The sequence below is a fragment of the Oncorhynchus clarkii genome, chromosome 24, assembly GCF_045791955.1.
Source record: "Oncorhynchus clarkii lewisi isolate Uvic-CL-2024 chromosome 24, UVic_Ocla_1.0, whole genome shotgun sequence".
In the NCBI taxonomy this organism is placed as follows: domain Eukaryota; kingdom Metazoa; phylum Chordata; class Actinopteri; order Salmoniformes; family Salmonidae; genus Oncorhynchus; species Oncorhynchus clarkii.
This window is the reverse complement of record NC_092170.1, coordinates 16941485-16959058: the sequence shown is the minus strand read 5'-3', so window position 1 is coordinate 16959058 and position 17574 is coordinate 16941485. Positions and strand designations below refer to the sequence as shown.

The 17574-nt window shown below is 45.8% G+C and overlaps 1 protein-coding gene across 6 annotated transcripts in view; it reads left to right on the top strand.

Annotated features, from left to right (window-relative positions):
- Positions 1-17574, top strand: part of LOC139382361 (BCAS3 microtubule associated cell migration factor-like) — a 323347-nt gene that overhangs the window by 126150 nt on the left and 179623 nt on the right. For all 6 annotated transcript variants that reach the window (XM_071126351.1, XM_071126350.1, XM_071126352.1 and 3 more), the window contains 4 exons: positions 742-866; positions 1223-1388; positions 1685-1785; positions 8503-8603. In XM_071126351.1, coding sequence (XP_070982452.1) covers positions 742-866; positions 1223-1388; positions 1685-1785; positions 8503-8603 — 493 coding nt within the window. The remainder of the gene's footprint in view (positions 1-741; positions 867-1222; positions 1389-1684; positions 1786-8502; positions 8604-17574) is intronic.

The window sequence follows — 17574 nt, the reverse complement described above, 5'->3', positions numbered from 1 at the left end:
CTGGAAGACTAGCATCATTCGAGATGTTCAAGTGATAACCATTAAGTGATAACCATTATGGCATCCTCGGGTATTCACTGGAACTCAGTTCTATTCATGTGTGTGTTTTCCCGGCGTGTGGACAAACCCAGTCCTCAGTACAGTCAATGGTCAGGCCAGCCTGTGGTGGTTTCAGTGTACATGACATGCTTCATGACAAAAGGAAGGATGTCATCAACTACAGAGCTGATCTACTGGCATGAGAATACACACAGAGACACACGTTATCCTGTTCCGACTGCAGGAACCCTGTGTTGGATGAGGGAGGAAATATCCTGTATTATGTCTAATGCTGTTTTTAATTGGCTGAATAGTAGAGACCAGTACATAAATCATTTGTCCAAACACCGGCACAGTGAAATTGGAGACAATTCAGGGCAAAAAAGATTTCTGTCTTCTATTTTTTTTTGTTGCTACCAATACACTTCATTTTAAGTCATGCTCATCTCTTTATTTAGTTCAATCGCATGAAATGTAATTGTATTAAAAGCTTGGCTTGTTCTTTATTCACAGATGTGACTGTTTGAACTTTAATATCTCAAACCAGATTGGTATCATTCTCTCATTCTTTAACTACAGCTTTAGTTGATCTAACAACTCAAACCGGCAACCTTTATTTTCTCCAAGAGGAGAACTCTGTGTCCCTTCGGCTGTGTTCTGCTACCCACTCACCCCCTCTCTCTTTTGCTCTTTCTCCTGCAGCAAAGCCAAGCCTCCCCCCCAGATCTCCCCCAGTAAGTCCAGTGGAGGAGAGTTCTGTGTGGCTGCTGTCTTTGCTGCCTCACGCTCCTGGTACATGACCAACCCCAACATGAAGAGAGAGAAAGGTGAGGAGGGGTCGCTTTGGCTTTGTAGCATTATGTTTATCATGACATATCCCACTAGTGCATTAGTATCCTAGCTGTTACCCCCAAAACCACCATCACGCTAAAACACTTTCATTTCGCTTTCATTTGGCAAAATGTAGAAGTTTAAAATCGGTGTGAGAATCGCAAATACCATTTGACTTGGATCTGTGCATTGACCTTTCTGAGCCCCCTGTGTAGACCCAACATTAAGGTCAAGGAAGTACAAACCCACTCAGGGAGATGCTGGGCGAAGTAGACAAAACACTTAGCAATGTCACAACACCACGCTCCTCTTACTTTGTAACGTTGACCTGTTGACCTCCCCTGTTCCTCAGACCAGTCCAGCCGGTCAGTGGTGGAGTCCCTCTACATCCTCAGTTGCTATGGCACCCTAGTGGAGCATGTCCTGGAGCCTCGGCCAATCAGCACAGCCCAGAAGATCAGCGATGACACACCCCTGGAGCTCAACACATGTCCACGGGCCTGCTGGAGCCTGGCCAGGTAACTGACCCTTTCTCACACACACACACACACTCTCTCTCACACACACACACACACACACACACACACACACACACACACACACACACACACACACACACACACACACACACACACTCTGCTAAGCTGTGGTTCATGTTATGAAGATTTACTTACATTACTGTATAGCTGCACAATATATTACTGTATGTGATTTATACAGTAGTGCACTACATTGGGAATAGGGTGCCATTTGGGAGAGATCCTGAGATGTTCTCTGTAATTGACTGTGTGTTTATTGTGTTTGGTTGTTACAGGACTCCACTGTGGAATGAGCTGCAGCCTCCCTTTCTCTCCAACCACCCTCTGGTGCTGGCCTCTGACCTGGTGCAATATTACCAATACCTCCTGGCTGGATGTAAGTGTTATACACTGTGTGTGTATATGTACTATTTGTGCGTGTGTATGTGTGCACCATTAGCCCGGTGCCAGAGCTGAAGCCTACTGATTCCTGTTTATTCTCTATGGGAGATCGTCTTTGCCTTCTTATTGATGACATGCTGAGAGTAGGACCCTTTCAGTCCTCCTCCATTACGTCCCTGTTCCCTCTTAAAACCCTCAGTGGAGATCAGACATCAGTCCATCTGAGTAGTGCTCTGGCCTCAGATCTCTTATCACACAAACTATCAGCTTTTCAGCCGTTCTGTTCCGTCTGTACGGCGCTCTCCATCAAGTCTTTGTCAGTGTGTCGCTGTGTCTGCCTCGTCTGGACAAGTCAGCATGACAACGCTAACAGCTCAACCAACTCCACTCAACTCATTCAAATGAAGCCGATTAGCCAGCCTCAACTCCTCCTAACTCAGTAACAAGTACAAAGAGCACCAAGCACTTCAGGTTGATATGTGACAGGCTGTGGAGGCTGGAGATGGCAGAGGGAAGAGGAGGGTGACTCTGGAGGGCAGAGTGTACACGGATGACCACACATTTAACTTAACCTCTGTTTTAACTGTGCGTTGTTGCATTAGCTGCATAATCATAAACATAAATCAGTAATTAGCTCTTTAAGTGCCGTTGGGGCAAATCCCCTTCTCATCCCGTGTGCTTGTTCTTCTGTCTCCTCTTCTACGCTAAAATGTCTACCTCCCAAATGGCACCCTATTCCCTACTTAGTGTACTACCTTTGACCTGAGTCCTATGGTCAACAGTAGTGCACTATAGGGAATAGGGTGCCATTTGGGAGGTAGCCATTCTCCCAGTGCTAAGGGCTGAACGGGTAGGATATTTTCTCAAATGAGTTCTAATAGGCCTTTCTAGTGTCAGAGCAATGAAGTTAAGTTGGTGTGATTGTTCGGCAGCGGGCATCGGCGCTGGGTTTAGTGTGACTTGGTCCTGTGAGAAGGCACAATGGGCCAGACAGAGGGCACAATGGGCCAGACAGAGGGCACAATGGGCCAGACAGAGTGTATAATGATTTAGTCTCTGTGCTTTCTCACAATTAGCTCCAATTGGTGATGTACAAAATATCACCCCCCCCCCACCCACCTCATCTGTCTCTCCCTCGCCCCCGTTCCTCCTGACAGCCGAGCAGCACCAACCCTATCGTGCTCACACACCCAGGTCAATACAATATGCACTTACTTAATTTGCTGTCTTGTACTTCTACCCATTGCTCCGCTCCACCCCCAGGCGTTTCCTGCATGCTACTACGGCTCACGGAGTGCCACCTTTCCTTCCTCCGCTTTGCACCCGTTCTGTTTCATAACACTGTGCGTCCACTCTGCTCACCAGCAGATGGATGGGCAGAGATGATGTGATCCAGGGGGGGCCAATCTGACCCGGGGATGCCACACAACACACACACTGTGTTGGCCTTCTCCAGTGGTGTGTAAAGATCAGAGTTTATGGAGGGAGAAGCTGCTGCTCTCCACCCTGCTCCAATACAAACTACAGTATCAGGGTATAGTTTACGTAGTAGATACTACCTCAAATGTCAACAAGCAGAAGGAGTGCGTGACGGGAGGAGAAAGGGATAGGAAAGCGAAGAAGACAGAGAAATTGAGAGACGTGGAGGAGATGAGAGGTCACAAAGAGAAATATGGAGAGAGGGAGGGAGCGAGGCAGGGAGCGAGGCAGGGGGGTATGATAAATCACTGGTATCTTTTTTAGATCTGCAAATGAGTGTGTATTCAGGGACCTAGCTGGGTTCCACAACCTTCTAGAGTATGGGGTTAGTGTTTACATGTTGTGTGATTGACAGCTGCTGCTCTCTCTATATTGAATGACCGGTGTGATTAAAAATGCATGTTGCTGTGGAGGGATGGAGCTCAGGGTCATGCCAGCCCAGCCGGAGAGGAGCCTCGCAGGCTGGTGATTAAAAACAGCGGTGGCGCCACTTCATGGTCACTATCTCTACCTGTCCGTCTGCCCAGCCCACTAGCACCGCTCTGGGCCCGCTCTGCTCTGCCACAGCCTGGTAAACAGCAACTCCACTACACTGCTGGGGATGATAAGAGACAGAGAGAGAGAGGTGCACAGACACACACTCACAGACAGACACACTCACTCACTCACTCACTCACTCACTCACTCACTCACGGACGGACGGACACAGTGAGATATGAGGATGACGTGCTGGTCTCCATCCAGCTTTGATGGCTCAGGGAATCGTCACTGTTATGTGAATGGCTCAGCCAGCCAGTTAGGAGAAACAGATACCCTTTTTATTCTGAAAGGCCCAATGTGAATAAATGGGGCCAATTTGTGTTGCCCTGAGGTGTCTTGAGGTGATTTAAACCTGTGGTCGGATCCCTTAGAATAACACCACCACACGATTGACGAATGTGAGGCTTTTTTCCTTCTTCATTTGCAGCATTCATTCTTGAGATTTAGGGTATATTTTCAGTTGTTTGAAGTGTGGGGGCTGTATTCATATAGCTGTGTGTTCAGACACCTCTTCCCTGGCCGCAAGACTTCACCGAGGCAAACATGGCGTGAATAATTGACCTTCTGGCTGGCTCCTCTGAGTAGGCTGGACACTTCAGTGGTGGCTGCGCTGGTGCTTTTTGGCCCTGGCCTCCCCCTAGTTTCAAGTTTTATTAGTCGGATGTACAAGTTGATGCAACAACAATAAGAAATAATAAAAGATAAGAATACTAAAATAAAGTTTAGCCCCTAGATTCCTTTCATAATGTAGTAACTGTGGCGGGCTGGCTGTCTCCTGGGCCTTCTACCATGACAACGCGCCACGGCCTCATCAATAACCGCTAATTGGCTGAGTGAGAGACTTCCGAGGCCAGCGGGAGCGGGTCTTTACCTCTGGGCTGTTTGGTCTTTAACTCTGGGCTGTTTAGTCTTTACCTCTGGGCTGTTTGGTCTTTACCTCTGGGCTGATTGGTCTTTACCGCTGGACTGTTTAGTCTTTACCTCTGGGCTGATTGGTCTTTACCTCTGGGCTGTTTGGTCTTTACCACTGGGCTGATTGGTCTTTACCTCTGGGCTGATTGGTCTTTACCTCTGGGCTTTTTGGTCTTTACTTCTGGGCTGTTTGGTCTTTACCTCTGGGCTGATTGGTCTTTACCTCTGGGCTGATTGGTCTTTACCTCTGGGATGATTGGTCTTTACCTCTGGGCTGATTGGTCTTTACCTCTGGGCTGATTGGTCTTTACCGCTGGACTGTTTGGTCTTTACCTCTGGGCTGATTGGTCTTTACCTCTGGGCTGTTTGGTCTTTACCACTGGGCTGTTTAGTCTTTACCTCTGGGCTGTTTGGTCTTTACCTCTGGGCTGTTTGGTCTTTACCTCTGGGCTGTTTGGTCTTTACCTCTGGGCTGATTGGTCTTTACCTCTGGGCTGATTGGTCTTTACCTCTGGGATGATTGGTCTTTACCTCTGGGCTGATTGGTCTTTACCTCTGGGCTGATTGGTCTTTACCTCTGGGCTGATTGGTCTTTACCTCTGGGCTGATTGGTCTTTACCTCTGGGCTGTTTGGTCTTTACCTCTGGGCTGATTGGTCTTTACCGCTGGACTGTTTGGTCTTTACCTCTGGGCTGATTGGTCTTTACCTCTGGGCTGTTTGGTCTTTACCACTGGGCTGTTTAGTCTTTACCTCTGGGCTGATTGGTCTTTACCTCTGGGCTGTTTGGTCTTTACCTCTGGGCTGTTTGGTCTTTACCTCTGGGCTGATTGGTCTTTACCTCTGGGCTGTTTGGTCTTTACCTCTGGGCTGATTGGTCTTTACCTCTGGGCTGTTTGGTCTTTACCTCTGGGCTGTTTGGTCTTTACCTCTGGGCTGATTGGTCTTTACCTCACGGCTGTTTGGTCTTTACCTCTGGGCTGATTGGTCTTTACCTCTGGGCTGTTTGGTCTTTACCTCTGGGCTGATTGGTCTTTACCTCTGGGCTGTTTGGTCTTTACCTCTGGGCTGTTTGGTCTTTACCTCTGGGCTGATTGGTCTTTACCTCTGGGCTGTTTGGTCTTTACCTCTGGGCTGATTGGTCTTTACCTCTGGGCTGTTTGGTCTTTACCTCTGGGCTGTTTGGTCTTTACCGCTGGGCTGATTGTTAAAGAAAAAGTGGGAAAGGAGGATCAGCCATAGACAAGCACTGTACAAGCCGGCCTTATCCCAACTGGCCTTCCGAATTGTCAAAAATGACTGCCCAAATCAGTGAGAGAGAGAGACCACCTCAGATCATTAGTCTTATCTCTCCCCAGAGATCATCAGTCATCAGGTCATCAGTCAGACCTGATCAATATCTGGCCCTGCTTTGTTCTGGGTCTACTCACTTTACCTGCTGTTACTGCTACTGTCATCCACCAGACAACTAACTCTGTCTGAAATTACACCATATTCCGATATAGTGCACTACTTTTGACCAGTGCACTATATAGGGAATAGGGTGCCATTTTGGATGCATCCCTGCACTTCCTACTGCTACTGGCCTTGACCAGACCACTGTGTGTCTCCTCTGTTCAGCAGAACTACACCACTTCCTCTTAGAACACAGAGACACAGGCTCATTAAGATCGCTTAGGAACATTTTTAAAATCACTTTTGTTTTTTGATGGTGTGTTACCAGAACAGGGTATTTTCCATAGAATAACACCAATCAGATTTGCCTGGTAAACACCATAAATTTGTTATAATTCTACTTCATAGGAATGGTTATATTATTCCACCTGAGTCAGTTCAGATTGTAGTCTTTGCTATCAACTATCACTGAAGCAAATATGCCGTCTTGCGTTAATGAAATAGTACACGGTTTCAGACAGGTAGTGTAGTGGGCCTTCAATAGTCGTGTATTAGTGGACCAGTGTAGCCATCTGCTGCGCTGGGAATTTTTTTTTTTTCCTGAATGCATGACTGCTGTCTGCACATCAAAATGATGTTATTTTTCTCTGAATTGCCCTGTGAAAGCCTAACACTGTAAGATCGTATTTTACAACTAGTCATGTTGGAACAGAACAAGCTTGCCCACCTGACCCAGATTTATAATGGTCCGTTTTTGGATTGCATAAACAACAACAGTAATTGTGAAAGTGATGGCGAGGATGTAGGGTTGTGTTCCCAACAACTACAAGTGTGCTTGCTGTAGTTCCTCAGCGTCACAGCTAGGAGAGCATAAACACCTTATAGTTGAAGACTTTTCTTTGAGTCATAAAAATACATTGAAATGACTTAGGAACTGTGACCACTTAGAGACACCAGTTAGTCCTCTCACTCAAACCCTTGTCATTGTTTTATGTTGCACCTACCCCATATTTTCCAGGAAAAGCGGTGAATTGCACAAAATCAGCAGTGTAATGTTTGGATTCTTGTGTCAGGTAAACTGTTGTCCTCAACTTTGGTCTAATAATTTTCCCATAATCTTTAAACTCTTACCTTTAAATTGCTACCATGCTTATGCATATGCTTTTCATATTTCTTCTGGAAGAAACATTTACATTTAGCCGTGTCTATATAGGCCAATTCCCGCCAGTGTAAAGGGTTAAGAAAGTCTGTGAAGACCTTAAAAGCAGCAGACCCAATGGCTGTCTATTGATCTATCTATATATTTATCCAGCCACTCACTCTGGTAGATATGTCTCTAACTGTTTGGTGGGGTCAGTCCGTCTCTATATCCCTACATTCGCTAACACACACACACACACGCACACACAGAGGTCTGTCTGTGCTTGGCCCTTGGGGATGACCACTGCCTCCCCACTCAGGAGCATGTCCGTCCGGCTCTCTCAGGCCAATGGAAGCCCCCCCCCCCACCCCCACAACGCCGTAACCCGAGCCAGCCAGCAACTGCTCCAAAGCATCAATAATTAATTAGGGAACAGCTATTGCCCCCAAGGGTCAGAGAGCAAGAGTAGAGCAGGAGGGAGAGCGAGTGGAAGGAAGGAAGGAGGGAGGGGTAGTAATGATTTTGTTTAATAAGTAACATAAGCAGGCTTTGTTAGAGAGCAACATAAGTATCTGGCTAGGAACCACACACACCTTCACGCTACCCGTCTCTCCAGAGCAGGTGAGAGCAGTGTGTTACAAGCTTTTAGGAAAATAAGGTCAGACTCTCCACAGTGGAAGAGTGTCAGTCAAGGTATTTGTTACAGCGCTGCTGTGTATGTGGTGTCAAACCGACAAGCACACCTCCTTAAGAAGCCTCCCAACACCTGCTCTACGCACGAGAGACCCAGAGAGAGACCCAGAGAGAGAGCGAGGGAGAGAAAAGGCAAGAGAGAGAGTAAGAGACAGCAGTGCCTTGTGCGCTCCAGATGAGAACTTAACAACTTTATTAGTCATTCCTGCATTAAACAAATTCACCACGGACTTGGGGGGGGGGGGGGGGGGTGCTAGGCCCTGAGGTGCCAGGAGAAAAGACAGATTTTTTACATTGAGCTTCATTCTCCACTCCTGCTTATTAACGCGTGTTAATACTCTGTCTGTCTGGGTGCCTCTCTGCCTGTGCTGCTGACGGAGCCTCCTACGCACACACATGCCCTTTTTGCTCTCTTAACTGAGTGTCAGAGAAACAAGCCAACAGGAAAAACTTGAGCTTTGTCTCTCTCTCCTTGTCTGTCTGTCTGTCCCTCGCTTTCTTTCTCTCTCTCTCTCTCACTAACAAACACCATCAACCTCTCTCTGTGTCCACAGTGGTGCCCCCTGGAAGCCCGGGTCCTGTCACGCGCCACGAGTCTTACGACAGCCTGACGTCAGACCACAGCGGACAGGAGGACGAGGAGTGGCTCTCACAGGTGAGACGGACACTGCCCGGCTGGCACCTCTGAGTGATAACCAAGTCAACATCATGAAACACGCCAGCACTAACACGCCTGATTCAGGTAATCTAAAGGGTTGATGCTCAGTTACCGGATAGATCAGGTTTATTAATGCTGGGCTATAACAAAAATGTGCACCTTCTGGGGTTCCACCAGGAATGGATTGAGGAGCCCTCCCAATCTATAGCAGCATCAAAGCATTTGCATTATCTGCACTTCACATGTCCTATGGTGGCTAAAGAGGGACAGTCATCCCTTCAAAAGCCTATCACTCAGCAAACTATTTATTTTCTCTCATAAAGGACTTATCCTTGGCACTAGCCGGTAGGGGGGAAATGAGTGCCTTTGACATTTTAAGTCGAAATTGTGCCCAAATATTGAATTTTGAAGAGCCTGTTATACTAAATTAAGTGCCCTTTAATACACTGCTCAAAAAAATAAAGGGAACACTAAAATAACACATCCTAGATCTGAATGAATGAAATATTCTTATTAAATACTTTTTTCTTTACATAGTTGAATGTGCTGACAACAAAATCACACAAAAATTATCAATGGAAATCAAATTTATCAACCCATGGGGGTCTGGATTTGGAGTCACACTCAAAATTAAAGTGGAAAACCACACTACAGGCTGATCCAACTTTGATGTAATGTCCTTAAAACAAGTCAAAATGAGGCTCAGTAGTGTGTGTGGCCTCCACGTGCCTGTATGATCTCTCTACAACGCCTGGGCATGCTCCTGATGAGGTGGCGGATGGTCTCTTGAGGGATCTCCTCCCAGACCTGGACTAAAGCATCCGCCAACTTCTGGACAGTCTGTGGTGCAACGTGGCGTTGGTGGATGGAGCGAGACATGATGTCCCAGATGTGCTCAATTGGATTCAGGTCTGGGGAACGGGCGGGCCAGTCCATAGCATCAATGCCTTCCTCTTGCAGGAACTGCTGACACACTCCAGCCACATGAGGTCTAGCATTGTCTTGCATTAGGAGGAACCCAGGACCAACCGCACCAGCATATGTTCTAAGGGGTCTGAGGATCTCATCTCGGTACCTAATGGCAGTCAGGCTACCTCTGGCGAGCACATGGAGGGCTGTGCGGCCCCCCAAAGAAATGCCACCCCACACCATGACTGACCCACCGCCAAACTGGTCATGCTGGAGGATGTTGCAGGCAGCAGAACGTTCTCCACGGCGTCTCCAGACTCTGTCACGTCTGTCACGTGCTCAGTGTGAACCTGCTTTCATCTGAAGAGCACAGGGCGCCAGTGGCGAATTTGCCAATCTTGGTGTTCTCTGGCAAATGCCAAACGTCCTGCACGGTGTTGGGCTGTAAGCACAACCCCCACCTGTGGACGCCGGGCCCTCATACCACCCTCATGGAGTCTGTTTCTGACCGTTTGAGCAGACACATGCACATTTGTGGCCTGCTGGAGGTAATTTTGCAGGGCTCTAGCAGTGATCCTCCTGCTCCTCCTTGCACAAAGGCGGAGGTAGCGGTCCTGCTGCTGGGTTGTTGCCCTCAACGGCCTCCTCCACGTCTCCTGATGTACTGGCCTGTCTCCTGGTAGCGCCTCCATGCTCTGGACACTACGCTGACAGACACAGCAAACCTTCTTGCCACAGCTCGCATTGATGTGCCATCCTGGATGTGCTGCACTACCTGAGCCACTTGTGTGGGTTGTAGACGCCGTCTCATGCTACCACTAGAGTGAAAGCACCGCCAGCATTCAAAAGTGACCAAAACATCAGCCAGGAAGCATAGGAACTGAGAAGTGGTCTGTGGTTACCACCTGTAGAACCACTCCTTTATTGGGGGTGTCTTGCTAATTGCCTATAATTTCCACCTGTTGTCTATTCCATTTGCACAACAGCATGTGAAATTTATTGTCAATCAGTGTTGCTTCCTAAGTGGACAGTTTTGATTTCACAGAAGTGTGATTGACTTGGAGTTACATTGTGTTGTTTAAGTGTTCCCTTTATTTTTTTGAGCAGGGTATATTGTACAGCACTAAGAAAATTCTACAAACCTGATTTTTTTTAAATGAATGAAGACTTGATAAAGTTCCCAAATTGTGCATTTTGACATGTCCCTCTGCATTCTCTGTGACTTCTGGGAAGATTTAACCTACTTAACCCCAACATGTTTCAAACCCTGTACATAATTTTAAGGTCAATCCTGTTACAGGAACTGAACTCTCGTTTTAATATGGTAAATCTATTCCTTTATAAAGAAAAAATTCAAAAGAAATCACGAACATCTAATAGTTATATCCTAGTGTAAAAGCAGCTGGTTCTACTCTTTGGCCATTTTCTGTTGTTTTTTGGTGGAAAACTGAGTGTGTCAAGTATAACATGTCACCCATAGATAGACAAAACATTTTTTGTGAAGCCTGCATTCAATCGCCACTCCCTGCCCTCCAAGCTTCCTTTCCCCCTGTCACGAGAGGATTCATGGCTGATTTAAGATGAAATTGTCAACCCTGTTACGGTCAACCCTGTTACTTTATTTGGCGCTTAATAGGCACTTACTCTACTAATTTTTGAGATGGGAGAACGTTTTTTGTGTTCTTTATGACAGAATGTGTTTGTTTTTTCCACCAAGTTAACTTACTCAAAAGGCACCTAATTGGTGGAATGACCCAGGAGCTAATAGGTGGTTTTTGGACTAAGTGACTCTTGACTCTTAGATTCCTTGTCTTTGTCCAGCGGTGCATGATGCCACTATTACAGCATGAAATAAGATTACATTTTAATCTAATACCAAATAGTGGTCATTTTGGCACTGAGTACTGCCGTGAGATGTGGTTTGGAGAGATATACAGTGCCTTCGGAAAGTATTCAGACCCCTTGACTTTTTCCACATTTTGTTATGTTACAGCCTTATTCTAAAATAGATTAAAGAAAAAATATTCCTCAGCAATCTACACACAGACTCTACATTGAGCTTAGGTGCATCCTGTTACCATTGATCATCCTTGAGATGTTTCTACAACTTGATTGGAGTCCACCTGTGTTAAATTCAATTCATTGGACATGATTTGGAAAGGCACACACCTGTTTATATAAGGTCCCACAAAAATGTCTGCCGCATTGAAAGTCCCCAAGAACACAGTGGCCTCCATCATTCTTAAATGGATTAAGTTTGGAACCACCAAGGGCTCCGTCAGGGAGGTGACCAAGAACCCAATGGTCACTCTGGTAGAGCTCCAGTGTTCCTTTGTGAAGATGGGTGAACCTTCCAGAAGGACAACCATCTCTGCAGCACCAACCAGGCCTTTATGGTAGAGTGGCCAGATGGAAGCCAATCCTCAGTAAAAGGCAAATGACAGCCCGCTTGGAGTTTGCCAAAAGGCACCTAAAGGACTCTGACCATAAGAAACAATATTCTTTGGTCTGACGAAACCATGTCTGGAGGAAACCTGGCACCATCCCTACAGTGAAGCATGGTGGTGGCAGCATCATGCTGTGGGGGTGTTTTTCAGCAGCAGGGACTGGGAGACTAGTCCGGATCGAGGGAAAGATAAAAAGCGCAAAGTACAGAGAGATCCTTGATGAAAACCTGCTTCAGGACCTCAGACTTGGGTGATGGTTCACCTTTTAACAGGATAATGACCCTAAGCACACAGCCAAGACAACGCAGGAGTGGTTTTGAGACAAGTGCAGCGACGCTCCCCATCCAGCCTGATAGAGCTTGAGAGGATCTGCAGAGAAGAATGGGAGAAATGCCCCAAATACAGGTGTGTCAAGCTTGTAGCGTCGTACCCAAGAAAACTCGAGGCTATAATCGCTGCCAAAGGTGCTTCAACAAAGTACTGAGTAAAGGGTCTGAATACTTATGAAAATGTGATGTTTCAGTTAGATTTTTTTGAAAATGTATTAAAAAAAAAAAAAAACCTGTTTTTGCTTTGTCATTATTGGGTATTGTGTGTTTAATTAATTTTAGAATGAGGCTGTAACGTAACAAAATGTGGAAAAAGTCGTGGGGTCTAAATACTTTCCGAGGGCACTGTATGGTTGGGATATTTACATTACAGATAGATAAGTTGTATGGCGATACAGTTGAAGTCGGAAGGTTGCATACACCTTAGCCAAATACAGTGGGGAGAACAAGTATTTGATACACTGCCGATTTGGCAGGTTTTCCTACTTACAAAGCATGTAGAGGTCTGTAATTTTTAGCATATGTACACTTCAACTGTGAGAGACAGAATCTAAAACCAAAATCCAGAAAATCACATTGTATGATTTTTAAGTAATTAATTTGCATTTTATTGCATGACATAAGTATTTGATACATCAGAAAAGCAGAACTTAATATTTGGTACAGAAACCTTTGTTTGCAATTACAGAGATCATACGTTTCTTGTAGTCCTTGACCAGGTTTGCACACACTGCAGCAGGGATTTTGGCCCACTCCTCCATACAGACCTTCTCCAGATCCGTCAGGTTTCGGGGCTGTCGCTGGGCAATACGGACTTTCAGCTCCCTCCAAAGATTTTCTATTGGGTTCAGGTCTGGAGACTGGCTAGGCCACTCCTGGACCTTGAGATGCTTCTTACGGAGCCACTCCTTAGTTGCCCTGGCTGTGTGTTTCGGGTCGTTGTCATGCTGGAAGACCCAGCCACGACCCATCTTCAATGCTCTTACTGAGGGAAGGAGGTTGTTGGCCAAGATCTTGCGATACATGGCCCCATCCATCCTCCCCTCAATAGGGTGCAGTCGTCCTGTCCCCTTTGCAGAAAAGCATCCCCAAAGAATGATGTTTCCACCTCCATGCTTCGCGGTTGGGATGGTGTTCTTGGGGTTGTACTCATCCTCCTTCTTCCTCCAAACACGGCGAGTGGAGTTTAGACCAAAAAGCTCTATTTTTGTCTCATCAGACCACGTGACCTTCCCATTCCTCCTCTGGATCATCCAGATGGTCATTGGCAAACTTCAGACGGGCCTGGACATGCGCTGGCTTGAGCAGGGGGACCTTGCGTGCGCTGCAGGATTTTAATCCATGATGGCGTAGTGTGTTACTAATGGTTTTCTTTGAGACTGTGGTCCCAGCTCTCTTCAGGTCATTGACCGGGTCCTGCCGTGTAGTTCTGGGCTGATCCCTCACCTTCCTCATGATCATTGATGCCCCACGAGGTGAGATCTTGCATGGAGCCCCAGACCGAGTGTGATTGACCGTCATCTTGAACTTCTTCCATTTTCTAATAATTGCGCCAACAGTTGTTGCCTTCTCACCAAGCTGCTTGCCTATTGTCCTGTAGCCCATCCCAGCCTTGTGCAGGTCTACTATTTTATCCCTGATGTCCTTACACAGCTCTCTGGTCTTGGCCATTGTGGAGAGGTTGGAGTCTGTTTGATTGAGTGTGTGGACAGGTGTCTTTTATACAGGTAACGAGTTCAAACAGGTGCAGTTAATACAGGTAATGAGTGAAGAACGGGGGATTCTTAAAGAAAAACAGGTCTGTGAGAGCCGGAATTCTTACTGGTTGGTAGGTGATCAAATACTTATGTCATGCAATAAAATGCAAATTAATTACTTAAAAATCATACAATGTGATTTTCTGGATTTTTGTTTTAGATTCCGTCTCACACAGTTGAAGTGTACCTATGATAAAAATTACAGACCTCTACATGCTTTGTAAGTAGGAAAACCTGCAAAATCGGCAGTGTATCAAATACTTGTTCTCCCCACTGTACATTTAAACTCAATTTTTCACAATTCTTGACATTTAATCCTAGTAAGAATTTCCTGTCTTAGGTCAGTTAGGATCACCACTTTATTTTAAGAACGTGAAATGTCAGAGTAATAGTAGAGTGATTTATTTCAGCTTTTATTTATTTCATCAATTTCCCAGTGGGTCAGAAGTTTACATACACTCAGTTAGTATTTATTAGCATTGCCTTGAAATTGTTTAACTTGGGTCAAACGTTTCGGGTAGCCTTCCACAAGCTTCCCACAATAAGTTGGGTGAATTTCGTCCCATTCCTCCTGACAGAGCTGGTGTAACGGAGTCAGGTTTGTAGGCCTCCTTGCTCGCACATGCTTTTTCAGTTCTGCCCACACATTTTCTATAGGGATGAGGTCCAGGCTTTGTGATGGCCACTCCAATACCTTGACTTTGTTGTCCTTAAGCCATTTTGCCACAACTTTGGAAGTATGCTTGGGGATATTGTCCATTTGGAAGCTTTAACTTTAACTGATGTTTTGAGATGTTGCTTCAATATATTCACATAATTTTCCTTCCTTATGGTGCCATCTGTTTTGTGAAGTGCGCCAGTCCCTCCTGTAGCAAAGTACCCCCACAACATGATGCTGTACCCCCGTGCTTCACGGTTGGAATGGTGTTCTTCGTCTTGCAAGCGTCCCCCTTTTTCCTCCAAACATAACGATGGTCATTATGGCCAAACGGTTCAAAAAGTATGATATTTGTTCCCATGTGCAGTTGCAAACCGTAGTCTGGCTTTTTTATGGTGGTTTTGGAGCGGTGGCTTCTTCCTTGCTGAGCGGCCTTTCAGGTTATGTCGATATAGGACTTGTCTTACTGTGGATATAGATACTTCTGTACCGGTTTCCTCCAGCATCTTCACATGGTCCTTTGCTGTTGTTCTGGGATTGATTTGCACTTTTCGTACCAAAGTACGTTCATCTCTAGGAGACATATATATGCATACTATTGTTTGTACAGATGAACGTGGTACCTTCAGGCGTTTGGAAGTTGCTCCCAAGGATTAACCAGACTTGTGGAAGTCAACAATTTATTTTCTGAGGTCTTGGCTGATTTCTTTTTATTTTCCCATGATGTCAACCAAAGAGGCACAGAGTTTGAAGGTAGGCCTTGAAATACATCCACAGGTACACCTCCAATTGACACAAATAATGTAAGTTTGCCTATCAGAAGCTTCTAATGCCATGACATTATTTTCTGGAGTTTTCCAAGCTGTTTCGAGGCACAGTCAACTTAGTGTATGTAAACTTCTGATCTACTGGAATTGTGATACGGTGAATTATAAGTGAAATAATATGTCTGTTGTTGGAAAATGACTTGTGTCACAAAGTAGATGTCCTAACCGACTTGCCAAAACTATAGTTTGTTATCAAGACATTTGTGGAGTGGTTGATAAACTAGTTTTAATGACTCCAACCTAAGTGTATGTAAACTTCCGATTTCAACTGTATGACCCCACTATCTTCAGCTTGGTTAACCCTTCACTTCCTCATGTCTGAAGCCTGATCTCTGCAAGGAACCATCACATCTCCTCCAGTAACATTTCTGGCCATATATAATGAATTGGGGTAAATGTTGTTATTCTGTGGTTAGTAGCCACTATGATTGTGTTGCCGGGAGCCAAACCAACTACCGTCTTTCTACCATCTCCTGCACCAAAAATAGTGAAGCTTGGCCGTATTTATGCTTGCGCTGTGCTATTATTGGCCAGGTGAAGTCTTTTTAATGGAGATTGGCAGCCAGGCCACTAGGGGGAGTTGTGCTGTTTTGATAAGGTTGTGCTTCAAACTCCCAAGCAGTGATGGGGACACAGTACTATGGGGGGGTGGTGTCTGTCAGACAAACTAGTTAAGCAGAGGTTCTGACTTATTGCACTCAACAAAGATACCACAGGACTTGGAGGTTGTAGCAGTGCTATCCTCAGGAAACAGCACAGTGAATTTTAAATGACTATAATTCTCACACTGAATAGCTCCTGTAAATCATTGGATGAGGCTCCTCAACATGGCATCTCACTTGTCCTCCAGGTTATCCCAACACACTTACCTCGTCGCCTTTCAAATTCAAATGTGAAATGGCACTGGAAGACAGAACACAGGTCTTGATCCATTGTAGAAACGAGCCTTCCAAGGTCATGCTGTCAATTCTGTTCTGTACAATAGTCTGGAGGATAAATAGTGAAACATTTATAGTATGATGATAATGGATAGATTGAGTTAGAGCACCGCTGTCTTGTGGATGTCATTAAATGATATTCCTTCATTAGATTATCAGCAGTGTTCAGAATCAGATGGATCTGCTTTTTTCTATTGAAGCGCCACATCGTGACCTTTGGTGTGTGCCGTCCGTCTGGGCCCTGTATGTAGCGCGACTCAGGAGACATTGCTTGTGTCCCAAATGTCCCCCTTTTCCCTTTATAGTGCACTACTTTTGACCAGGGCCCATACGTCTGGTCAAAAGTAATGCATTATATATTGAATAGGGGGCCATTTGGGACATAGCTTTGGTGCGTAATAGTGTAAGTGGCTCTCAGGTCTGTCAGATGACAACAATGCCAGAAGCAGCACCACAGATTCCCCCTTATCCTCCTGGTTTCAATACCCCTCCATCAAGTCATCAGGTCAGGCTCTGACGGTCATGACTCATTCTATTGGGTTATTGCAGTAGCGACCGGGCCTCTGGAGACTGGACTATAATTCTCTCCCTCCTCCACTTCCTGTGCTATTCAGTGACTTCATATCCAAGTAAGCTGTTCTATCAACAGTCCTTTGGTGGTTCTGTGAGCTCTACACAACTCTGTGATAACTCATATTGTCAGGCACAGTATGTCAGGACAGGGCGCGACAGATAGGAGGGCGGAGGTGAGAGACCAACATCTGGCCCTGCGCCCCGACACTGAAGAGAGCCATGGCATCTGTTGATCTCTGGGGCTGGTCGACACTAATGTACACACACTGAAATCCTCTGTCTGTCTGTGTGTCTGTGTGTGGCCTAATTTACACAGCTGTGCCAAACCACTTATCACTCACACCCCATGGACGTATTATGAGACCCTATGCTGTCACCCCTGTCTTGGCTCTTCCACAGCCAAATAGACATAAGTGTGGAAGGAGGGGAGCCTGTGTTAAATAAACAAGACCGAAGGATTGAGAGGAGCTCTTAGTGAGAAAGAGAGTTGGAGAAGGGATAAGGGAGAGAGAATGAGAGCGAGGGATTGA